Source organism: Schistocerca americana, chromosome X (genome assembly GCF_021461395.2).
Source record: "Schistocerca americana isolate TAMUIC-IGC-003095 chromosome X, iqSchAmer2.1, whole genome shotgun sequence".
Lineage (NCBI taxonomy): Eukaryota > Metazoa > Arthropoda > Insecta > Orthoptera > Acrididae > Schistocerca > Schistocerca americana.
This window is the reverse complement of record NC_060130.1, coordinates 578,051,950-578,078,831: the sequence shown is the minus strand read 5'-3', so window position 1 is coordinate 578,078,831 and position 26,882 is coordinate 578,051,950. Positions and strand designations below refer to the sequence as shown.

At 36.9% G+C, this 26,882-nt stretch overlaps 1 protein-coding gene across 1 annotated transcript in view; it reads left to right on the top strand.

Moving 5' to 3' along the window:
• LOC124556186 (Down syndrome cell adhesion molecule-like protein Dscam2) overlaps positions 1-26,882 on the top strand; it is a 604,696-nt gene that overhangs the window by 233,882 nt on the left and 343,932 nt on the right. The window contains exons 7-9 of the mRNA XM_047130181.1: positions 8,879-9,030; positions 12,225-12,335; positions 14,094-14,255. Of these exons, the coding sequence (XP_046986137.1) occupies positions 8,879-9,030; positions 12,225-12,335; positions 14,094-14,255 (425 nt within the window). The remainder of the gene's footprint in view (positions 1-8,878; positions 9,031-12,224; positions 12,336-14,093; positions 14,256-26,882) is intronic.

The following is a 26,882-nucleotide window of genomic DNA, read 5'->3' as shown; positions in this document are numbered from 1 at the left end:
AGGTACATTACAGACTCAGCAGACCAGCCTGTAGCCATTTAGATCCACATTAAACTTCACTTTCTGTCAAGATGGGTTGCATCAGATAACAGAATACTGAAACAGGAAACATATAATTACATAGATGTTAGTTTAGAATGTTTTACAAAGCAATTATAAATTATTTATCTTCTTGGCTGGTTGCTTTGTTTGGGGCAGGGGACCAAACAATGAAGTCATCGGTCCCATTTATCTTCTTGAACTGTGTATGAAATGTTATGTCAGAAGTGAATCTCTGGATTAGGATATATTTCTGTTTATCTTTTTCTAATGGCCTTAATGTCAATCAGACATAAACCCTAATCTTCCTTCCTCCTTAATCTTTCTCTTGGAGGTGTCACACTGGTACCTGGGAAATAGTAGCTCCTTAATATAACTAAATACTAAGACAAATGTGAGATATTTTTTCTACCACAAAAGCTTTTCTTACATGTTATACAGTTATGTGTTTGCGAACTCACAAAAATCAAAATACACTGTTTCAGTTTCATTCTATTTTGAGCTACTTGCTCCATCAAAATCTATTTTTCTCAGTTATTAATCTAATTTAATCAATCAACCTATCTGAGCATACACACCTATAGTCATTATATCCAGATGTTGATTATCACTTGGACTTAACTGTAGTAATTTGTAGATTACACCGTGCACTCAAAAACAATTATTTCTATTGAGCAGAAACAATGTTCGAGCAGTTCGGCTGTTAATAATCAGAAACACCCATATCAAGCAAAATTATGAAACCTGTAGAAAACAGCAGACTAGTATTGTTTGTATTCATCTGCCCTGAAAAATATAACTTCAGTATGAAGGTAAAACAGTGCCTATAATTGTATACAAGATAACAACAAACAAATAAAATGAAATGTGGTTGTGTATAAAAAAACTCTCATCAGAGAAGTATTGATATCATCGAAAGTCTCTCTCTTGCATTATTAATTTCATAAATAGTCATAAAATCTTACAAAAGCATCTGAAGAAAGTCAGGTATTGCCCAACATTTACATATCTTGAACTACCTATGAGAAAATTAGTAATTTGCACTACTGTCTGATAAAATCATTTTATTCCAAAGGAAAATTCGAGCAGCTGCATCCAGATTTTTTCAATATGAATATAACTTTCTTCCTATCACAACACTAATTGAATTGCTTTGATAATAGTCCAAAGAAACTGCATTACCAGTCAGATTCTATGGAACATCAGCTAGAGTCTGATAGTGACTCATAAGAAATACATATCTTATTGTTACTGCTCAACGTGAAGTGCCATTAGTACAAGCATTTTACATGGAGACTAGCAAATGCATGACATGAGTGCCTCTTTTGCTGGAATCAGTTTTCCTTATAATCAGTATTTACTAGGTATTTTTGAAGTACAAGCTACTATATGAAAATCTCATGTTATGGCTCTGATCTCATAATGAAAGATATATTCTGAATTCTGTAAACCTACAGTTAAATTATTGCCAGCGGCACACATAAAAATCTAATGTTTGCAATGTACACAGAAACTGAACTAACTGATGTCAATGAGGATGCACTGAGATAAATGAAGATACCATCATACATCCAGCAGGTCATATCCAGAAGCTTTTTTGTCAAGATGTATTTCAGTGTCTTCCGAGAAACACAACTTATTGTAAAACACTGCATATGGGGCCAAATTATGCTTATCCTTTCAATTTCTAAACTATAAGTTTAGTAATTGAGTCATGGTTCCAAAATACTAATACAAATTATTTATATAAGAATGGAAAAACTGACAGAAGCTGACATCAGGGAAGATATGTTTGGTTCCAGAGAAATGTAGAAACAGGTGAGACAATCCTGTCCCTACTACTCATCTTAGAAGGTAGCATAAGATTTGGAGAAATCTTTTGACAATGTTGACTGGAATACACTCTTTGAAATTTCAAAGGTAGCAGGGGTAAAATATAGAGGAGGTTATTTGCAACTTGTACAGAAACCAGATGACAGTTATAAGATTTGAGGTGTTTGTAATGGAAACAATGGTTGAGATGGAAGTGAGGCAAGGCTGCAGATTATCAGCAGTATTATTCAGTCTGTACAGTAACAAGCACTAAAGGAATCCAAATAAAAATTTGGAGGAGAAATTAAAATTTAGGAAGAAGAAACAAAAACTTTGAGATTTGCACATTTTAATTCTGTCAGAGACAGCAAACAACTTGGAAGTGCAGCTGAATGGAATGGACAGCATCTTGAAAGGATATAAGGCCAACATCAAGAAAAGGAAATCAAGGATAATGGAATGTAGTCAAATTAAATCTAGTGATACTGAGGAAATAAGATAGGAAACAAGACACTTAAAGTAGTAGATTACTTTTGCTATTTGGCCAGTAAAATAACTGATGATGGCTGCATTAGAGAAGATAAAAATGTAGACTGGAAATGGCAAGAAACATGAGTCTGAAGAAGAGAAGTTTGTTATCATTCAATACAAATTTAAAGTGTTCGAAAGTCTTTTCTGAAGATATATGTATGGAGTGTAGGTTCAGAAGATATATGTATGGAGTGTAGGCTTGTACAGAAGTGAAAAATTAACAATAAACAGTTCAGAGAAGAAGCAAATGGAAGTTCTTGAAATGTGGTGCTACAGAAAACGGCAGAAGATTGTATGGGTAGATCTCGTAAGTGATGAGGAGGTACTGATTAGAATTGGGGAGAAAATAAATTAGTGACCCAATTAATTAAAAGAAGGGCTCAGTTGATGTGACACATTCTGACACATTAAGGGATCACCAATTTGGTATTGGAGAGGAAAAAATGTGTAGTGAGACCAAGAAGCAAATACCATAAACAGGTTATTTAGAGATGAAGAGTCCTGCGCAGCTTAAAGTAGTTTGGGGAAATTTATCAAACCAGTCTTCAGACTGAAGACCACAACAACAACATGCAAAGTCAAACTTGTGGTGAGACAGCTGTATAACACTGAATTTTCCTCGATAAAAAGTTTGTCAGAGGTGAAAAATCGTTTTCAATTTTTTGAAATGATGATTGGATAATTATCATCACTTTATGGTAATTAACAATAACAAGAGCTTACTCTGCTTTCAACTACACAATCACACAATCTACTGTGATAATCAACAAGAAACCAGCTGAAGAAGTGGGTTAAAATTAATTTCCAGCAATAAGTTCTTTATTCACTGACAGAGACAATCAAGAGAAGTGTTATAAAAAAGCTTCGAAAATATATTGTAGCCTGTTGCAATAGTTAACATATTATGCTGCTGCCATTTCTCAGATGTTATTAGGGCAATAAAAATTAAAATTTTCATGGAATCATGTGGAAAAAACTTATTCCATCATTCCAACCATGGACAGAATAAGACCCACAGTCTCTCTTATTCTTAATAGATATCTACCAGCGTAAGGTGAACTTTGTCTCTTTGTATATGGAATAATAATGTGTTAGTGTGAGTCACCCATTACTCAGTAAAACTACAAACAGATTCTAAGATTCTGTATCTCTGATTAACCTTTCTTGGGTCTCAAACTCTGTGACAGTATTCATTCAGCTTCACAAGGCCAACTACGGACAGCCTGAAGAGAGCAACTGTCATACATCTAATGACTCAAGGGAAGTGATGTGTAGATAACATGTTACTCTTCTGAAGATGTTGTGTCCAACAGTCTGAAATGACTGCCAGCTTAAGAATAACAAATGTCACATGTTGTTGGTTCAAGCCTAAGCACCAGAAATACAACAAAAACATGGGCAGTAATCAATGTTTTGTCTCCCGTCTGCCGCATATGACAACTTGGTTCAGATTTATTCTAGCACTATGCTCATAAATAACACTGATTATAGTTTTCTGAAGTATGTATATTCAGCTGTGTGCTTTATCAAAGTTTCAGAAAGAAATGACAAGTGAATGTATTCAACAACATTATACAAGTGGAAGTACTCTGAATGAATTAACTGTAAGAATTTCCCAATTGTGATGTCACAAAGAAAATAGCAGAAAGATACAATCTAAAATTACTGAAAAGTACTTTTTTGTCTTGAATGGAACTTGAGCTTTATATGTAGTGGTCCAGCTACAGAACTACACAAAAAACACATTGGAGGAGCACCTATCAGTTGATATATCACATTGGTTTAATAAATGTATCAGAAGACTTGAGAAATGTAGATGCGAAATGTGAAACTGGAATAAAGAAATTATACTTTCCATGGCTGTGAAAAGTAAAGACTGTTATTTCAATAAAACTATGGCTAATTGAAGAGATCAACTAGTGATTAAGTGTCAACTACACATTGTTACTTGTCAACAAAACTTTTACTGGAACTCTCCCTAAAGAGCATTGTCAACATTAGACAAAGGTATCTAGCTAAGCAGGAAATCTGTTCAATATTTATCAAAAATATAATGTATTTTATACAGGAAACAAGGAAACTGGGACTATAAACATTAAGCATTTTCCCAAAAACTGTGCAGATTGTTAGTACTTATTAAAATATGCCTGTCATTATGTGCAAACTGAGATTATAAGAAATTGGAAATGGCAAGTTAGAAGAAAACTTTTGAGTGAGCACTTTCAAAGCAAAGAGGAGTATTGAACAAACCCCTGAATATCAGTATCTATAGATACAAGAAATTTCAGTTTCATGATTACAGTTGGAAAAGAGGACCTCCTCAGACTAACAGTAAGTATGTTGAAGAACAACACTAATGGAGACAGTGGAATGGTGAACTCATACAAGTACCCACGAGAAGGTGGTAGAGGCTTCAGCTTTCTGTCAAACTTTGCAGTGAGGGAAGTAACTATGAAGCATTGCTTCAATTCCTTATGTCTTCACAAACTCTGGTGAGATATTCATTTGGGCCCTGCAGCTAACTAAAACTACCTTAAGTTATCTTTTTCACAGAACCAGTAATTGCATAATTCCAGGTCCAAGGCTACTTCTGTGAAAGAGTAACTAAAGCAGTACTGAATTGATGATATACAGTGTATGCACAAATCCTAAAAAGTTCTTGAATGACTGCATCACTGAATCAAAGGAAAAGCATTCTTTATATTGTCAGTTTCAAATATAAAGCAAATACTTCCATACATAAATTTTTAGCAGGTAACTAAAGTAAGAGATTTGATTATGTAAAAACATACCCAATGCCATTTTCAGTGACTGGAAGATATAAAAAATGAAAATGAACAAATCAAAAACTAACAGTGCCAAAAAGAAACAGGAAAAAGTTATGCAGTCTTAATCAAACATTCTAATCTGAAGTTCCTCAGGGGATCAATAAGGAAAGCTGGAAAATAAACTGTAAGGTGAAAATGAAATGTAGTAGATTTGGTGAGTTGTTACTGTTGGTTTTGTAATAATACTGCAATCAAGAACACATGAAATATAGTAACACCAAAGAACAATTGTGTAAAGTAAGAAACTGAGTGGAGCAGAAGATGCAAAGACAAAAGTGGAAAGAATCTATGTCGTTCTTAAATGTCCCTCACACAGATCATGCCTTTGTTGAATTTTAAGGTATGTTAACATTAACATTATTTTCAATTGCGGTTATTTGCTTAAACTGTGAGTGGACCATCCATATATATCGCAATACTGCAGGTGAACTTATTAACTGGCTTTTAGCAGCAGATATACCTGCACTTTAATAAACATTACTCAATCACACAAAAACTGAAGAACTAAATGGATCAAGTGTAAACTTTCAATAAAATTTTGCATCTTATGATGTCCAAAAATAAATTCAGTGCTTGCCAAAATAAGTGTTTTACAGTGGATGCTGTCTATAAATATTAGTAAATGACAATCATATTACTACCTCTGGTTGTAATGGACATTGATCTTAATCTTAAATTGTGATGTAGCTAGAAAAAGATGTTAACAACTCCTGAATGTGATTTGTATCAAGAAATGAAACAGTGTAAGAATTAACAAAAGACATAACCAGAATTACAGATTCAACAATTTCAGCAAAGTTCAACACAAATATGTTACAAGAAAGAGACAGAACCAAAAATAATTCCGTGGTAAATTATCCGTCATTTGTGTACAAGAATATTCCTTACACAAAGCAGGTGAGCTTAGTTCATTCTACAGTGTACAGATACAAATGTGATTAATCCTGTCACCATGGATAACTTCTACATTTTATCAGGATGAACACAGGTGCCTCAGTTAGGTTCTGTTACATATTTGAGACCAAAAATGGAGATCCGTATTAATCTCTCCATATCATTGTCATACAAATACAGGAGCCATTAGTAAGACAGGTCACATGTGTGATGAGTCGCTCACATTTGGAAATTCATGAATGTTTGATATTTCATAACAGTTTCAAGCCACTGTGAGTCAATTTGTAATTGACTACGACATTAATGCCTGTCCCTCTGTGCTATATTTTAAAAAAAATTCAACACAAGAACATGACAAAAGAAAGATGAAATGCAAGTGCACTTGTTTTGCATTTTCTGCCTATTTGAGATCTATGACAGTAGGATCCTAATAGACTGTAGACTGGTTGGCATTTGCACTTTTTTTATCATTCAGCAAGCAGAAAGCTTCTCCTGTGTTTATAAATAAGAGTCTAGCATCAATACTATTTCAGTTTTTACCTTTCAAGCAAAAGCAATGTGTCTTCAAGGGTGAATGAAGTTAAAAATGTCAAACATTGGCTAAAGTAGTCATTGTAGGATTTTTCAGAAAGTGTCCTTTAAATTTTTCAAACTATTGCATTTCAGTTAATATCTGATCATTCAATGGCAAAACTGATTAAAAATTAGGTACAACATTTTGTGTCAGCTATCAGAAATGATCTGTGAATGCAAAGATGAACCACAGAAGTTATTTTAGGAGGCTGAGGGACCCTTAAGATATGGGCTGTAAGTGCTGACTGGAGTTTCTCCTGAGGCTGAAACAGCTGGCTACTGAATATGGAGTGAATTATCTTTATTTTTCTGATTCCTCCTACATTGACTCAGCCTGTTGTCGAAATGATTTTGTGCATGTAAGCTGCCTCTGAAAAGAATACAGATTACCTGTAACCTACTAGTGAAGTACCCTTACTGTGTGATTTTTACAAATAAAGGTACTTTTGTCAGGGCCTGGTGCTATCTTAGATTGTCAAAACCTTCTGCCGTCTCATATTTACAACAGGCTGTTTACTTTCCTTGATCATTTCATACTAACCGCCCACGAATGTTGTCTGTTGCTCATGCAGGAAAATAAAGTAACATAAATACTGTACCATGGCCATAGAGGAAGAACCAAATTACTTAATTCACTTTGAAGTTTTACACTGCTAACACTACAGCAGAGTGAAAGAACTTGATGGAAAACCACCACATAAACAAAATTTGAAAGAAAGTTTGCAGATAATGTTATTTATATGAGTAGTGTAAGGAAGCTACACATAAGAAAGCAATAAAATCACACAAATAAATTATAAATTTACTTCACTCAGTCAACTGTACTGATAAACCGAGCAAGTATGAAACTGAATGTTCCATTTCCTGGGAGCTAGTACCTTATACATTTAATCTGATTCTTACCTGGCTCCAAGATAAAAAAAAAGAAGAATATTAATTCTCATCTAGTTAACCAATTTTCAGTGTATTGATTGAATATAACAAGTTTAGTGATGATTGGCAGATAATCAGGTAAAGCATTAGTTGGGTCACTATTATATGAGAGTGTTCCATAAATAGACATAATGTGGAAATAATAACTGAGCAGTTCATTTGTGAATTTCTCCTCGAATGTATAATGCATCATAATAATTTTAACACCAGGAGAATAAGTAATAAAACAGTAACACACAGGAAAATATACAGGAGCTACAACTAATAATTCTGAAGACTAGCTAGAGTAAATAGAGGAACATAATGAGTTTCCAAATAGTGTGTTGTAACATGTACTGCAAGTAACCATCTTGAATAAAATAGAATAGAAGTGTAAAAAGTTCATTTATTGTGGGTTGTATGTTTAGTATTCAATAATGATTCATATTCCCCACTCAGCCCAAGTATCAATATGGAGGAAAGGCCAGAGATACTTGGGTTTCATACTGCAGCTTAAGCTTGTTGCCACCGAGGGTGCTGCCACATCCACAGGCACCTCACATGGGCGCATCCAATGACATTACAGTGCCTGTAAATACAATGGCCCTGCACTTGTCCAGAAGTTCTCACTATTCTCTGAAGCCTTTGATATGTGCCACTGACAACAGGAGATCATTGACCTTGACCATACTCACATTTTTTCAATTTGTATTGAACCTTGAACTGCTTGAGCATGCTTAACATGACTTTCACCATGCTCTGGGCTTTGCTTTTTGCTAGCCATCCACTTCATTGGCCACAAGAACCACCTGTCTGTTCAACAAGTCCCTGTGACACTGCCAGTGGAAGTGATAAACTGTGTTTACCTATGCAGAGTAGGATAGAAAAGTATGTTCACACCAGTGTGACAAGTTTAACTTATTTATCTAGAAAATCACACCAAGGATAAAAGATAAGTGTGTCCGACTTATTACGTATTTTTCAGTTGATGAAGTAGTCACTGTTACCTACTAAGCTGATTGTTTCATTTTATGGAAGCCCTTCTTATTGTTGAACAGTTGTATTTGAGTTCAGATTTTATTAAATTTTATCATAATTATATCGGATGTCCTGAACAGAATGAGTTAAGTGTATGTTGTCACAGGTGTGAAGAAAGTCATTACAGAAGTTTTAAACATTCACCTAGTAGAACTTGAGCCTACATTTGCATCATTTGAGAGATAAACCAACTGTTTGCAATTACAGAAGTTTCATTAATGAAGTGCATTACAGTGAACCACAATTTTCAGGTTTGTAATTGGCCAATATGTGCCATCACATGGGGATGTCATTAGTCATGTGAATATTACAAGTGTTCGTGTTGAAGATGGAGGGACATATAGATGCTTAGCAGTGAATCGAGTGGGAGAAGTGGAACACAATGCTCAACTTAATGTCTACGGTTAGTATCTGCACTATTTCTGCTTGGAAATTTTAGCATCATTATTGCTGTGTACCAAGGAAGGAGCAATTATTTTTCCTTTAACTGGTGGTTCTTCAGTGGCATAGTGTTTCACAAGTTCTGTTATGACTCATAGTATCCTTTTATGAAGTTATTTTCTCTTATCCATAGCAGCATATCTAATAAGCAGATAAATATGATTTTAGAATTTTGTTGTTATGTAACACCATTATAAAAAAAGGAGAGTAAATACAGTTGCCATTATTGAGCACTGAAACACTGAATAATGACATGTTTCACATTGATTGATTAAAAGTCGCATGTGTGGAATTGCTATTAGCAATAAAACAAAGCATCCTTGAAAGTATTAGTAAACTGTTCATCATGTTGTAGACTACTCCAGCTTTTGCTTACAACAATTAATTTGAGAAAGTGAGATGTTTCTAAAATTAAAACTGTTTCATTTGCAAAAGAATTAGGACTGGGTGATTTTTACTGGATTTAATGTTACAGTTCTGAACTGAGTAACAACCACTGAAGGGGCATTCTGCAGGAAAAAAATTAATGATTGTTTTGTGTCATGTTACAGAATTCAGTATCATCTTCTGTAACAATTTTCTTTTAGTAATTCAGAAACTCCTTATTTATGCCATTGTTGTACTTTATTTTTCTCTTGCAAACCTGGTGCCAGAAACTTTGAACAAATAATTTTACCGCCAGCCAAACAAATAGACCTATTTCGAAAGATACGTATCAGAGCTATCCCGCAATCCTGAAAAGATGGGTGTAGTCCTAACAAAAGCTCATGTGACTCAGTGGGACAGTGATGTGTTACAAATCCAGTGTCTGGTATTTAACCTGAATTGTCACTAGTTGCTCATTGCTTTTTTTCACATCTGCAAATGATTTGTTAATGGGAAAAGTGCCAGGTTGCAGTTGATTCACAGTCTACATTAAACTGTATTCTGTAAGTGGCTGGGTAATTCAGTCCAAAAATCATAGGAAGTCAAAGCATTGTGATTTTAAAATCAATCTGGATTGTGGACAGTTCTACCATGATGTATTTTCTGTAACAATTATTTTGAAATACAAGAAACTATTAACAATTATTTTAAACCAATAATAGCAGCTGATGGAACCTATATCTAACATCAACATTGCGAAGTTTTTTCCTTATAGTCATTACATAATCGTTGAATAAATATTCAGTTTCTATTATAATAGTATTGAAAAATGGGAAAATGTGCATATACAAAGACCAAAGAACGATTACTCAAAAATGATGGAGAATTATTATTGCAAAAAGCAGATATTTCCAATTTTTTGCTACTTTCATGGTTTTGTAAGTTACATATGAAAGAAGTATGAAGTTTATTTTCTTGGCATACATCAGTTGCAGTAAGAAGCTCAACTGCAAGTGGAATGCACTTATTGTAACTAACTACATTAAGATATTTGTGCTGAACTGTATTCAAAACAGACTGGGAAAATATGTATATGTGACAGCTGAAATATCCAGATAGAAATGCCTGAAATACATGGTTCTCCCCTTTTATTATAGACCAAACTGGATTACAGAATGTATTGATGCTCAGACTGTCCAACGGATTGTGAATACAGTGTCATATTCTATATAATAACATTTCATGCCTGCCTTCCTACTGTATGACTACATTCTAAAAACATTCATTTGTATATATACTGAGCAGAGTAATTCTGTATAAAGAAATGACTCATTAGCCTTGTGTCAAAGTATTAAATATTGCAGCATATAACATTTTTGTAATGGTATATTGAAAATCCTGAGGAATCTTACTTCCATTTCTGACACACTTGTGTTGCATTGTCTTTCTGAATAAAATAAGACATCACAATTGCAATGAAGAAAGCATATACTCATGAGCAATGGAATCAGTGATAGTTTCAGTGTTGGAGAGAGAACATTCCTGCCACCACAGCAAATGGGATAGCTGAGATAGCCAAGAAGTTGTCATACCTTATATTGGCCAATGGTGTGACTATTGATCACAGGGTGGGCAAGATGCACAGTATAAGCACATTTTGTTGTGACCAGATCATGCCCAATGCATGTGGTACTCAACCTCCAGTGTTATGCAGGAACTGGAATTTTCACGTGAATGTCCATTTCCCTCAATCTGTGTCAGAATGGTTGTGTGTATGGATGCATGTGTGGGCCCCAAAGGACCTGACAGTAATCATGTTAAACATGTCCAAGATGCAGTTGAACTAGGTATGTGTGCAACTGAGTCAGTTCTGGATATTATCCGTTAGCTGCAGATTGTAGTTAAGGTAGCTATGGACAAGAACAGCTCCTCAGTGTTCTCAGCATTTCGAGAAGTCATTTCCCCTCAGTGCTCTCAGCATTTTGTGGAGTCATTTCATGATGTGTTGCTGCCATGAAACTAGGGTGTAAATTGCTACTGGTATGTTTGTCTAATTTTATAGAAAGAGTCTACAGTAAGATTCAGTATGGCTGTTGCTGATAATAAAAGCAATTTTGAATGTAAAATTATATATAAAATGGAGACATTCACAGTGTCCTCAATGAAGCTGATTTCATTTGGCAATAAAAATAAAATTTTCACAATTATGATGACAGTCACCTTCTAAATGTATATTCACAGCCATAAATTATCATCTGATTCTCTGCAGACAAATGAGAGTAAGTATAATCAGATAAATAATTATTAATTATACTAAGACAAAGGAAAGTAAATTATGTAGTACTCCAGGCAGAGGTACTGATGCTTTTCATCCCTTTTAATAATTTAGGATATGATCTTTAGTAATGGTAATTGTATACTGCTGAACATTCACAAACTCATTTTTAGTTTTTGTTTTGTAACAAAAAAAGTATACACTAAAATTTGAAGAGGCAAACTCTCTCTCTCTCTCTCTCTCTCTCTCTCTCTCTCTCTCTCTAAAGATTCAGTTCAGTTCTCTACTGTTTTACTGTGTAATTCAGATACAATCAATAATTTGGAACAAAAGGTTTTTGTCGACAGTGTCATTTGTAACAGATTTCATTTATCACATAAATTGCTCCTAAGACTGATGGTTACATTAAAGTACCATGTGGATACCTAGTGGAGTATTTAAATAAATATACATTTACATTACCAAACTTCACGTTATCGATGTTAATATTTTTGTATCTGGTGCTAATGGAACAGGTCCACCACACATACGTGAAATGGGTGAAATATCTGCTATAGCAGGAGAGACTTTACGAGTAGATTGCCCTGCAGCTGGTTATCCACTAGAAAACATTACATGGCATAGAGGTAAACATTTACATACATTTATTTTAAATAATAAATAAAATATTTTTTAATGTGAAACTTAAAACATCAGTAAATGCACGAAGTTGCTGTTTTAGCATCATCAGCGTCCTATAATTTTTGTCCCAGCACACTGTCCTCCATTGGACCACACAGGTTGTCGGATCCAAACTGTGCAGTAGGCAGATAACCATAGGACATCGGAATTTGCTAATTAATTGATTTGTTGCAAAAGAGAAGTTTGACATGCATTAACATGACACTTGCTCCTGATGACTTCTTTAAACTTGAAGTTTTCATTGTGCTTCTCACTATTGCTGGTATATATCTGTTCCATAAATTTAAAGAAACTGTGTCCATGACTTCTTGTGAATGCCATTCCATGGAATGAGTATATGTCTAGAGATCTTAAAAATATGTTCCCATATTATATTGTCACCAGACAAAAAAAAAGTGTTCTTTGCTTTGACCAGAACAAACTCCCACCATTCTCTCTCTCAAATCAGATTTCAATTGTCAAGGTACCCACTTTTCACACACTTTCCAATACTGCTTGATTCTCATCATTTTCTGTATGGTGTAACTCGCATTTGGTTGTACAGCAGTGTCACAGATTGTGATATATGTGCCTTTTTATGTGAAACAACATATTAAAACATTGTCAGTTTGTGTTTGTGGCCACAGTTTATGGTTTTCATTGTACTGTTTATCCCATCTGCTAATATTTTATATCTACCTGTGCACATAGCTCAACTCCGGTGTCATCACTTCACATGCTGTTGCTTTCTGTGTTAGTCAGACAGCTTGCACCCTCCTTAACAAACATCTCAGTGGTAGAATTTTGCTTCTGGTTGGAGTCCATTATTCATCTGCAGTGAAAAAAGAATTTTGGAATGTCTGTAAAGGGAACAAGCCACTATAAACATGTGGTTGAATTATAATGGCATACAATATTTAATATAGAAGTTATGACCACTTTTGCATTACTTTTGATACTGCCTTCATAATCTTGATGAGAAACACGTTATTTCTAACTTTTTTGACATTTTACCTTACTTAACTAATGACTGCAGATGTAGTAATCAGAGATAATTGTAATAATTTGAAAAACGTCAGAAAACATAACAGTTAATCATTTTTCCTTTATACTAGTGTCAATAATCAACACCTACCTTATAAATGAAGTTCAGAATGATTTGGAAGTGTGTAGAACTATCATTTAGCTATCACTATAGTTCTTAATGAGAAGGAGGTAGGCTCAGTTGTCAGAAAAGTATCCCTTATTATTCTGATTGACAGCACTAACTGATTTTAACTATCTACATTGGGACTACTACAGGACATATCTGTTCTTTAATAGAGGCATACAAAATGCACATAACTCCATCTCAAGATAAGTAAGTGTTTTTCATATTTGTACTGTTCATTTTCCCTGCTATTACTACCATTGTAATCTATCTTGGTACTCAGTTGTATTTTGGATGCTCTCATAACAATATGAACACCTGAAATTCAACAGATTCCCTCATTCATTCATTCTGATGTGGTAAAAAGTATTCTCCACTTCTGAAAATAATGATGAGGTAAAAATGTATCAATAAAAACCCAATTAGGTCCAAATAATTAGAATATAAGCTCAGATTAGTATAAATTGTAGATAGCATAAACTAGTTTATCTTGCATTACAAAAATCATAGTTCTGAATTGTTAGAACTAAGTATTTGTTAAAATAATAAGCTACTTCAACATTGAATATTTTAGGAGACAGACAGCTACCTTACAACAGACGGCAGTTAGTCTTCCCGAATGGATCACTTATAATAGAGAAAGTACAATCAGCAGAAGACGATGGACCTTATAAATGTGTTGCAACGAATAAACAAGGATATGCTTCAAGTGGAATAGCCAAGATAAATGTAATGGGTATGTTTTTTTCCAGATTTAACCAAACTGATAAGTCTAGAAATATATACAAATAACTTACTGTTTTATACCAAAAATGTTTTTTCAAAATAGTTGAGTGAAGTGCAGCTGGAGACTGTTATGATGTAATACTGATATTGTAAATTCTCATACAAATTTGCTTGGGCTCAGTAACATTTCAAAATGACATTCTTGGAGATGGTATTTCCTGAATCTTGTGGAAATATTTTACTCTTTCAATTAAGAGAGCACAAAATTTTCAAGAAAGAAACCAGAGGCAACAGTAAGCTGACAACTGATATTTAAATTCCAGGTCACTGATAATGAGTTGTCGCAGAAATCACTCAAACATAACAACTAAAGAAAATGTTTTAAGGAGTAGATAAGGTAGCAAATAAAACAAAAGATGGTATAATAATACCAGACAGTGATGGAAAGAGAGTTAATGCAAATTGTAATTACATAAGGGTATGAATAAGGACTCTGGAAGAGAATGAGCAAGGGAACAGTGTTGAAACTAGCATAAATTAAAACTAGATGAATTCCAAGATTTGGATATAGGCCCTATACTGGCAATACTGGCAAGCCATGGGGGCAGGGGGGTGGGCGACTAAAGGGGAGAGCAGAGAAGTAGAGAAGGAGAAAAGACTATGCAGGTATGCTGGTGCAATTTCAGTAATGATATTAATTTTCTGTCCATTGAACACTCTTTAAATGACTTCCTTATTATTCACAATACAATTTTTGAACATTCATTTACAAAAAATATGAATTACTAGTTGTGACATGTATGTGCACCCTTCTTTTTGTGCATCGTGTTACATCCTTTGCTGTGAACTGGATCAGGTTGTTTGTATAATTTCAAACATCATATTATGCCTGTTTACTTATTGATATTGAGAATTCATTGATATAAATCAAGAAAATAGGTAGTCCAAGGACCACATCCTGAGTGAATGCCTTACAAAATATTCCCTTGTCACAGATTTACAGATGTGTTTGCTCCTGTTGTTCAGCTAATAGTTTGCTGTTATTTGAATAAAAGTATAAGTAATGATACAAAACATATGTCCTTGGTGTCATAGTAAATGATATAATTATGTATTGTTTCATGGTTTCTATTATCATAATTTTTTATTTGATTTTTATTGATGCCAGAAATTCTATTGTTTCTTGTTAAGCATGGATATGGCACAACACACAGTTACAATTTCTATAAACATTATGACTGACTTGTAATATGAAAAAGAATAGTTGCATTGGTAGAATGAAATACATCAGCTAAAAACTTGTGGTATTTAAGATAATGTTGAACTTTATTCTTTCAGACCCATAATACAAAAAATGTTGGTTAAATCTATTGAGTCAACTAAATCACCTATGAACCTATGGCACATAAGAAAATATTTTAACAATGTTATTTTTGCAGTGGCACTGAAAATGTGCACCAGCTATTTCTAAGAATTTATTCCACACACACTGTTTTATTTTGAAGTATGAATATAGTTTTATTTGAGGAACATTTTTTGTGGAAGAAGCCAGTAAAAATCTTTTGTGAATTCTTCTATTTTACAGTAATTTTTCTTCATTTTCAACATTTTCTGTGTATGTCACTGTTTCTGTTGATTGGACCCAAACATCTGCATTTTTGTGGTGAGTTTCCAGAATTATGACGTCATCTTATTCCTGATCTCCACATGAGAAGATTTGGGAATTTTAATAGTTTAATAAAATTAGTGGTCATGCAGAAAGTGCTGCACTAATGGGCACAACTGCAAAGTATTTTTAGTTGTGTTTGCATTCAATAGTGAGAATCCATTGGAATCAGGAACAGCTTAATGAAACAGTGAAGAGCAAATTCACAGAACTAAAACTCTACATAACTTATCCATCCCTGATGACCTCATTATCAACAAGACCTTAAATTTTAATCTTCCTTTCCTGTTTTCTAAATGTCTTTGTATCACACTTGTTGAGAGTAATAGATATACACTTGTTCTATTTCTATGCATGGTCTACATGACACATAATACTAGTGTTGAAATACTTTTGAAGAGTTTGAGTACTTCCTTAAAGCAAGGAAGGATGTGTGTCTTTGCTTTATGGATTACAAAGAAGCTTCTAGTCATAAAACAATGCAGCACCTCAAATATTTTTATACTGATTAAAATACATCTAAATTATTGAAAACTTATATTGGAACCCATCAGATGAATTTGCAGTTGTGAATAATGACTTCCATCAGTTGTAGGATTCAATGACAACAATGAACATTTGTGCCAGACCGGGACTCGAACCTTGTGTATTGGAACCAGTCTGTGCACATAAAATCAGATGATGCTGTGTCTGTCTTGATAGAAACTTATCAATATTTGAGAAAGGGATAATTACTTGTTCCACTTTTATTCAGCCTTAATTTAGAAGTGATTTTTGAAGGAAATTGGAAGGATGACATTAAAAGTAAACAGAATCAACAAAATAGAAGACTTTGAGATTTGAGTATATTGAAGACTACTTAAGATACAATGGCTGGTGAGAATGACAAATAAAGGAGTCCACAAATCTGTCAGCAAAGACCAGGATCCATCAAGAATAGTTATGAAGAGAAAGACAACGCATTGAGAACATATCATATTGAATGAAAATCTATTGCAGGTGATTACTGAAGGCAGAAAAGGAATTGGAAGAAATAAGATGTCATTCCTGTGAAACATCTAGCACTGAATGGGACAGGGAACCAAGAAGCTCTAAAAATTGAAAGGTAGACATCCATTAGTGTGTAGGGACTCCGCCCTATAGCAACATTAACCCCTCTGGAGTGACAGATAGTGTAGCAGCATCGCTGACTAGTTAGTCTGATCTCTAACCTCAGTGTGTATGGACGTGTGCGTAAATTGTTAGAATAAATCACATGTATTACATTGTGTATGCATGTCTCTCACTGTCAGTGTCCAGTGTCTACATTGGTGAACCCTAGATTACTTCTCTGATGAGTTTTCGTAACTGCACAATTTCTGTGCATCTTCCATGTTTCTGATTGTGCCCAACAATGCTGCCTAATTGTGACTGGTTACAGTGCGACAGTGCAGCACATGCAGGAAACTACTCACAAAACACTGAAAATGTACTGGACAATTTCTTCTTCCATGAGTCTGCAAACTTTAATGACTCTCAAGTGCCTATCTCGATGGAAATTATGCAGTGTACATCTCAAGACTACCTGCACTATGTGAAGCCTGGATTCATATAAAATGCAATGGCTTTGGACTGCCACTTCTGGGAAAGTTTTCCCCTGTCAAATACGTTTCATGATGATTGTCTCTCAATTGCAAATCTTGAAACATCTGTGTCTCCTGCATCGTGTCAAAATCCGTTCATTCCAGATGGAACACAATGCCAGTCATACTACTTGCCACAAAAAGGACAGCTTGAGCCAATGACTAGAAGCCTTACTGGACTTCCACCGAACATGGGGCCAACCATCCCTTCCATATCAGTTGCTCCAATAGCTACAGCCTGCCATTTCGCAAGGCCCACCTACAATCCAGCAGAACATGCTTTCCAATGAAGGACAAGATACTTTGGTTCACATCCCTGAAGCTATTTCTACACCTATAAGAGGGACGACACTCCAGTACAGGCTTGGACTATGGGACTTTAATACCATATACCACAATTTTGCTACATGAATCCTACTGTACACCTACTCATCTCCATAGAATCAAGCTACCAGAGTTTGACCCCCTCCACATCGAGGCATGGTTCACTACAGTGGAGTTAATAATGCAGCGTAACGATGACCTTGACGATCAGATGAAGTTTGTGATGCTGATTGCACACCTAAGTGGACCCTCCAGCTCACAACAAGTATGCAACAGTGAAGTGCGCCATATTAGAACATTTATCTCTTTCATGAGAACAGCAGCTGACACAGATTATCTGTTATGAAGAACTAGGCACATGGACACTTTTGGAATTGTGGCATAACCTCTATGCAATCGCGAACCCTACTGTACCATCTGATGCTGTATTATAGGCTCTGTGACTACTTAAGCTCCCAACACTCATCCAGTCATCACTCCAGGTCTGTAAGGATTGCCCTACAATTGAACACATCACAGGATCAGGAGACACAACTACCATATAAACAAGCCGTCTTTCTTCAAAGACAGCTGGCCGGAGTGGCCGAGCGGTTATAGGCACTAAAGTCTGGAACCGCATGACTGCTACGGTCGCGGGTTCGAATCCTGCCTCGGGCATGGATGTGTGTGATGTCCTTAGGTTAGTTAGGTTTAAGTAGTTCTAAGTTCTAGGGGACTGATGACCTCAGACGTTAAGTCCCCTAGTGCTCAGAGCCATTTTTGATTTCTTCAAAGACACCACACCACACAGCCAATGCATGCACGGCACAGTATTTCACACAGCATCACGCTGTGTGCGCCGCCATATTGGCGGGTGTCCTTGAACGAGTTTCGCTCGGCTGCCGCTAGGCCTCGGCAGATCGCGCTAAGTTTCAACTAAGTGCGATCCACAGAATTGCTCGACTTCCGGCGCCGCCATTGCGGTTTATCACTGCGCTACTTCCTGCCGCACCCAGTCTTATCAGTAGGCACATCCACAGAACAGGCAGCAGCATGCTCATTCTACTCCAGGCAGCAGCACTAAGCACACAGCCATGCCGTACAGGAGGAGAAGATATACAAGAAGATCAAGAATTCCCGTCTACAAGACTGTGGACACATTCACTTTGACACCTAATAATGTAGCCCAAGAAGAGCTTCTGCAGCCGAACATAGATGACTAATTTCAGCACTTGCTCGGTCTGTGTCCAACTGGCAGACTGCATGCTTGTCAGCAGTGTGCATACCAGACTGACTGACAGCACAAAAAACACCCCATCACCTGTGTGTCAACTGCTGGTCTCATACATGTTTCAGTGCACACCTTTGGAGCTGTAAGCAATCATGTCAATTTCCAAAATGAAATACTGGGCTGACAAGTGTGCACCATGCTGTTGCAGTGCATCATGATGCCTATTGTCCACATTGTGTTTCACTGCCTCAAGTGTGACTCACTCACCTCCCTCATGCAGCTTATATCTTAACGACTGCACAACAGAAAGACTTTACATTGTGGACACAGGTTCTGACGTGACTTGTACTCCCTCATGTACAGGCTTCTCCATCTTCTGGCACACTTGATGACTGCCTTATGAGCTACTAATAATTATGTAATTGAAGTTCACGGATCTACCACTGCCACAACCGACTTGACGTTCAATCTACGACTGATTGTAACTTCCTGTGCATGACAGTCACTGAACCAGTCATTGGGGTAGACTTCATGGCTTGTTACAAGTTGGTTCCTGACCTCACCGAATTCATGGTCATATACATCTCCATCGGATTGATTATCCAGGGATTTGTGCTTGCTGCAGGCACTGAAACACCACCTACTATTATGCTCTCTATGGACCTTGCAGTGGGCTCATTATCTTCCTCTCTACATATGCTGATGGGATCTGTGGATTTGTTATTCCAACTACTATACTTGGAACGATTATGAACAGACAATCTGGCTGATACTGTTTAACTGCAACAGGAAATTAGCACCCTGCATAACCACATATCCAAAGTGAAAGTCTCACTCAGTGTGACATGTGACACCATTGCAAACTACGACTCCACACACACATTACTACAGTCGCATTCGCACTTGCCCAGGCAGAGCTTAGTGCAGTGCCCAGTACAGTGTATGCCACTGTGCAGGTCACATGTGATGTTCCAGCTCATTTGAACCCATGCCAGTTCGCTAGTAATAATGGTATATTCCACTGCATTATAACCACTCCTGGGCTCCCTCTATGGCCGCAAATGCACCACTTCACTCTTGATCACCTTAGGGCTGCTAAAGAGATAGTGAATGAAATCAGTGATACACCTACTTGCATGACGTATTAGTATTTTCAGCTTCCCCAGATGAACGTAATCTACACCTCAAATGAGTTTTCGAGGTTTTGGACTGGGTGGGAGGTAATTGTTATTGAAGAGAAGTGAAAACTACACAAACCAACTGTGACTTTCCCAGGTGCCCCCTCAGTGCAGACAAGCCAACTGATGATTGCACTGCTCTTGTTAGTTCACTGCTGCCTCCTCCAACATACCAATAACTCTGTAGCTTCTTGAGGTTGGTAAATCTCTATTACAGGTGCCTCCTGCATCCTGCTGTATTTCAGCTTCCACTAATTCAAGCCCTCACTAACAAAGACAAATCTGCAAAAAAACAGTCCCATGGACACCCACATGCAGCTTGTTTTCAGTGATTTGAGACAGTGCTTTCAACAAGTTGTCACTCTCACAGTACCCTATTCTCATGCCTACCCCATTATTACGTCCAAGGCAAGTAACACTGCCATTAGAGCTGTTCTCCACCAACGAATTGATGGAGATCTCCACCCCTCCCGTTCTTCTATAAAAAAGTTTCAGAGTCTCAGAAGAAGTGGTCAGCATATAACTTTATTCACTGGTCACTGTCTGTTGGCAGAGTCAGTTGCCATTTCACCCTACAACTGCTCGTCATGTAGGTTAAGACATTTACCCTTTATTTCTCAATTCAGCAATGACTTCTGCCATGTGAACAGTACTGATAGGCCAGTTGCAGATTATCTGTCTAAACTGTCAGTAATTGTCAATAACCTTTTCACAAGCCCAACTCATAGATACGCAACTGCAGACTCTTATCTTGGACTCAACTTCTAGTCTTAACACTGTGTGTCAAAAACTGCGTGGTACTGATGATTATCTTCCCTACAACATTTCTACTGGTAGGACACCCCTCTGGTCTCACGTGATTTCTTATACGTGGTGTTTGACATGTTACATAGCCTGGCACACCCTGGTGTATGTATAACTGTCAAACTTCTGACTGAATGCTTCATTTGGCCCAGGACCAAACAGTACTGTAAACTATGGGCCAAGGTGTGCATATCATGCCAACAAGCCAAGATTGGATGCCACACTACCAGCCCTCCAGGCATGTTCAACATTACGTCCTTTTACGTAAGCATTTGGACTTGGTATGACCCCTACCTGAATTTCGAAGGTCTTGCTACATACTGTCTGTCACTGACCAAATTGCAAGATGGGTGGTGGCCATGCCCATTAGTAATATTACAATTGAATATATGGCCTGTGCCTTCATAGATACTTGGATAGCCCACATTGGTTGCCCCACTGTTATCACCACTGACCAAGGGTGGCAGTTCAAAGCAAGCCTCTTCAATGAGTTGTGCTGCATGTGTGGTGTTCAGCATTTCCACACCACCACCTGCCACCCTGAAAGTAATGGTTTAGGGGAATGCTGGCATCACACACTGAAAGCCACACTCATGTGCTATGTCAGAGAATGTAGTGACACTCTCCTGTCTGTTTTACTATCATCCGTATGGTGTTCAAGAAGAACCTAAATGTGTCGTTAGCCAAGCTCACCTATGGTGAACCCATGCACCTGCCAGTTGAACATTTTGAGACTTCACCAACTGTCTCTGCTTTGGATCTGCCTACACTAGTATGCAATGTCAGTCAGTACATTTCACTAGTAAACACACCCCTGCCTCAGATGCACTCCATCGCACGCATCTTTGTCCATAAGGATTTGGACATGTGCCAGTACAGTTATGGGATGACACTGTTCAACTGGTGCTCACCCCCTCCCAATACAAGCCCATTCCATTAATTGTTTCCATTAATTGGCTGTACTTCATGATCACACTGAGGCTGCTGCAGGGAAAAGTGAGGAACCTCCATGGGCTGAACCCCCATGGAGTGTCACAATTGATTTGGAAGGCCACCACTCCTAGTCAGTCTCCATCTCATCCTACCAGGGCTGCATCTTAGTGAGTGCATCACTGTCTGACAACTCTCCACTGCCTCCTCTGTTTCATCATGTTAGGCTTTCTCCTGAGGTTGACAAATCACCTTGCTACTCTGACTCAATGACACACTCTCTATTTTTGGACAACACCACACCACTTCCATCTTGACACCACTGAAAGCTGACTCAACCTCACCAGATGACATCACTGACACAACCATCAAGCCCTTGCTTGACAATACAGCAACCACAGGTGCCACAACAACATCCAGGTTTGACTGACCACATTGTTGACCAGACCACTTCCAGGACTACCATATGTACAGTATTACCTCACTTTAGGCTCGGCACCCTACACCCTATATGCTGCGCACTCCGGGGGGGAGGTGGGGGGGGGGGGGGGAAGAGGGGAAACATGGGCAGCTTGTTGTTCTGCAGGGACTCTGCTCTGTAGCAACACTAACCCTTCTGGAATGAAGGATAGTGTAGTAGCATCACTGACTAGTTAATCTGATCTCTGTCCTCAGTGTGTGTAGACTCATGTATCATGTGATAGGGTAAATCACGTATTACAGAGTGTATGTGTGTCTCTATCTCACTATCGATACCCTGTGCTGGCAAGTGGACATGGGTTGAAATAATAATAATAAAATAAACTTCTTTATCTCATGTCAACAATTAATAGATGAAAGTAACTTATAGGAAAGGTCTAACGACCATAATGGATATGGATTATACCTCAAAGACAAAAGTTAAATAAGTGCAACACTTAAATGTCAGAATAGTGTATTGCTTTCAGTGTCATCATTTTGTAATCAAACGTGTTTACAGAAACCTGTATTATTTCTCTTTTATCCAGAATTCTTCAGCTGTTTGATAGTAATTAAATTATCTGCTGTCATTAATAGAATAGAATAGAATAGAATAGAAAGATTTTATTCTGTTCTGTCAATGACTGTAGCTTGTCTGGTTATTGTGATCTAGTATTGCAGCTAGTCATTGCTATTTTTCATGTTCATTATTGTATTTACAATTTTTTTCTGTTTTGCTCAGAAGCTATAGCTGTTTCTTGCTCAAGCCATTCATTTTTCATTGGTGGTAGAGGATAAAAATTCATCTCTGGAGGTCATTCCTACAAAGCTATCATGTTCTGCTTCTGGGTTATATATAAATGTTCAGTCCCTGTTCTGCAATCATCTGACATTGCACACAGTTTATTTAACAATAGATGGTCATGGAAAATATATGGTGATCAGGGACACCCCTGCATGTGAACCTTGGACAAAGCACAGGACATACTCCAGAGAACAAACCAAATATGGAACAGCTATTGACCTTCCACATGAGGTAACAGTCAGGTCATAGCAATGTTATTGTTATGTCAAGTATAATACCAGCAGAACACCCATGAGGTTTTTACTGTTACAGCAGCTTCTGGTCCAAGTGCTCTGAAGTAGTATCTTACTCTCACATTGCACTAGAATAACATGATGTGGTGCCCTGTTAGCTGCTTTAGAACTGTAGCTACTTTAGAACAGTGGACATTACTATTCCAAATTTAGGGCACATTATTGCTGTATATTGAAGGTTTGGTGCAATTCTAACCCTTCAGTCTATCTGGACATTCAGATATGAATTAATACATCTGGCTATTAAGTCTATACACATTCAATTAATTAGTCATTCATTCAAGCATTGCTTTCTGTCAATCCCAGCTTGAAGGAAAATTTTCATGCATGTGGTATGAGTGAACGAATACTTTAAGTAGAGTGAAATGCCTATTACAAACTATTTTTCTGTGCTACAGTAGACTTCAGATATAAATAATAATCAAGAAAGGGAACATACTTAATGAAGAGGATATCAGAAGTACTACATGACAAGTTAAAGCTTAATCACACAAAATTTGCATACAACACCTTAATACAATTAATCGTAACTCAATGTTAACAAACATGCAGACATGTAATTACTTAGAGGTCTAGTTAACTTCATATCATCATAATTCACTACACATGCTGCACACATCTTTTCAGCTGACATCAAGTCTGTGATGATACCCTTGCCTCTCCATTGCATGAAATGACTGTGTCATGTAATATTCCACTTGCTTTAAAGTTCTGTAAAAGTATCAACAACATACCATCTGATACCATCTTTTCACTGTGTTTTATAGGAGTCACTGTCAAAAATTAAACACTTCTTCTAACAGTACTTCACAGGGCAAAGAAAATATCACAGCCATTAGAACACTGGTGCTGAATACCTAAAGCTTGTGAAGAGATTATGTGATTTTATGAGTTACATAACATATTGGTAAATGTAGATTAAATTAGGAAATAATTCAAAAACATAATGAAATGGATCTCTCATGCTGTCAGGACACAATTCAGGCTGTAGACGACATTCTTATATTGAGGAAATGGGCCCCAAGTATATGCTTTTATCACTGGTCATAGGTAAAGGAAAATGGATGTGCTGGCAGGTAATATTCACCCATTTATCAGGTGACAGTATCCAGCAAAACCTTTCAGCACTACATTATCTTGAAATGTGACGAAACTGCTTGATGACCACTTAACACATGTTGTTGTTGTGGTCTTCAGTCTGAAGACTGATTTGATGCAGCTCTCCATGCTACTCTACCCTGTGCAAGCCTCTTCATCTCTGAGTAACTACTGCAACCTACATCTTCCTGAATCTGTTTACTGTATTCATCTCTTGGTCTCCCTACATGATTTTTACCCCCTCCCCCCCCCCCCTTTTCCCACACACTTGCCTCCAGTACTATATTAGTGATCCCTTGATGCATCAGAATATGTCCTACCAACTGATCCCTTCTCCTTGTGATTTTGTGCCACAAGTTTCTTTGCTCCCAAATTCTATTCAGTGCCTCCTCATTAGTTATGTGATCAACCCATCTAATCTTCAGCATTCTTCTGTCACACCACATTTCAAAAGCTTTTATTCTCTTCTTGTCTAAACTGTTTATTGTCCATGTTTCACTTCCATACATGGCTACACACCATGTAAAACTTTCAGAAAAGATTTCCTGACTCTTAAATCTATACTTGATGTTAACAAATTTCACATCTTCAGAAATACATTTCTTGCCATTGTTAGTCTGCATTTTATATCCCCTCTACTTTGATCATCATTGGTTATTTTGCTGCACAAATAATAAAACTCATCTACTACTTTAAGTGTCTCATTTCCTAATCTAAATCCCTCAGCATCACTTGATTTAATTTGACTACATTCCATCATCCATGTTCTGCTTTTGTTGATGTTCATCTTATATCCTCCTTTCAAGTCCCTGTCCATTGTGTTAAACTGTCCTTCCAAGTCCTTGGCTGTCTCAGAAAGAATTACAATGTCATTGACAAACCTCGAAGTTTTTATTTCTCCTCCCTGGACTTTAATTCCTACACCAAATTTTTCTTATGTTTCCTTTACTGCTTGCTCAGTGTACAGATTGAATAACATAGAGGATACTCTACACTCACTCCCTTCTCAACCACTACTTTCTGTTCATGATCCTCAACTCATAACTGCCATCTAGTTTTTGTACAAATTGTAAAAAGCATTTTGCTCGCCGTATTTTACCCCTGCCACCCTCAGAATTTTAAAGAGAGTATTCCAGTTAACATTGTTAGAAGCTTTCTCCAAGTCTTCAAATGCTATAAATGTATGTTTGCCTTTCCTTAACCTATTTTCTATGAGAAGTCATAGAATCAGCATTGCAGTACATGTTTTACATTTCTCTGGAATGCAAACTGATCTTCCCTGAGGTCGGCTTCATCAGTTTTTCCATTCATCTGTAAGCAATTAATGTTGATATTTTGCAACCATGACTTATTTAACTACCTATCAGCATGTGCTTTCTTTGGGATTGGAATAATTACATTCTTTTTGAAGCCTGAGGGTGTTTCACCTGTCTTCTACATAATGCTCATGAGATGGAAGAGTTTAATTATGGCTGGCTCTCCCAAGGCTATCAGTGGTTTAACAGAATATTGTCTACTCCCAGAGCCCTGTTTCGGCTTAGGTGTTTCAAAGCTGTGTCAGATTTGTCTCACAGTATCATATCTCCCATCTCGTCTTCATCTATGTCCTCTTCCATATCTATTATACTGCCCTCAAGTGCATCTCCCTGTTTCGGCTTAGGTGTTTCAAAGCTGTGTCAGATTTGTCTCACAGTATCATATCTCCCATCTCGTCTTCATCTATGTCCTCTTCCATATCTATTATACTGCCCTCAAGTGCATCTCCCTTGTACGGAGCCTCTATTTACTCCTACCACCATTCCCTTCTTTGCTTAGTACTGGTTTTCCATCTGAGCCCTTGATATTAATGCAGATGCTTTTCTTTTCCCCAGAGACCTATTTAGTTTTCCTGTAGGCCATATCTACCTTTCCTCTAGGAATATATGCCTCTTAATCCATACATTTGTCCTCTAATCATTCCTGTTTAGCCATTTTGCACTTCCTGTCAATCTCATTTTTCTGAAATTTGTATTCCCTTTCACTTGTTTCATTTACTGTATTTTTATATTTTCTCCTTTTATCAATTAAATGTAACACATCCTGTGTTACCCTAGGATTTCTACTACAACTTATCTTTTTACCTGTTTGATCCTCTGTTGCCTTCACTATTTCATCTCTCAGAGCAACCCATTTTCCTTTCCTCTGTTCTTGTCAATCATTCCCTAATGCTCCCTCTGAAACTCTCAACATTATCTGGTTCTTTCAGTTT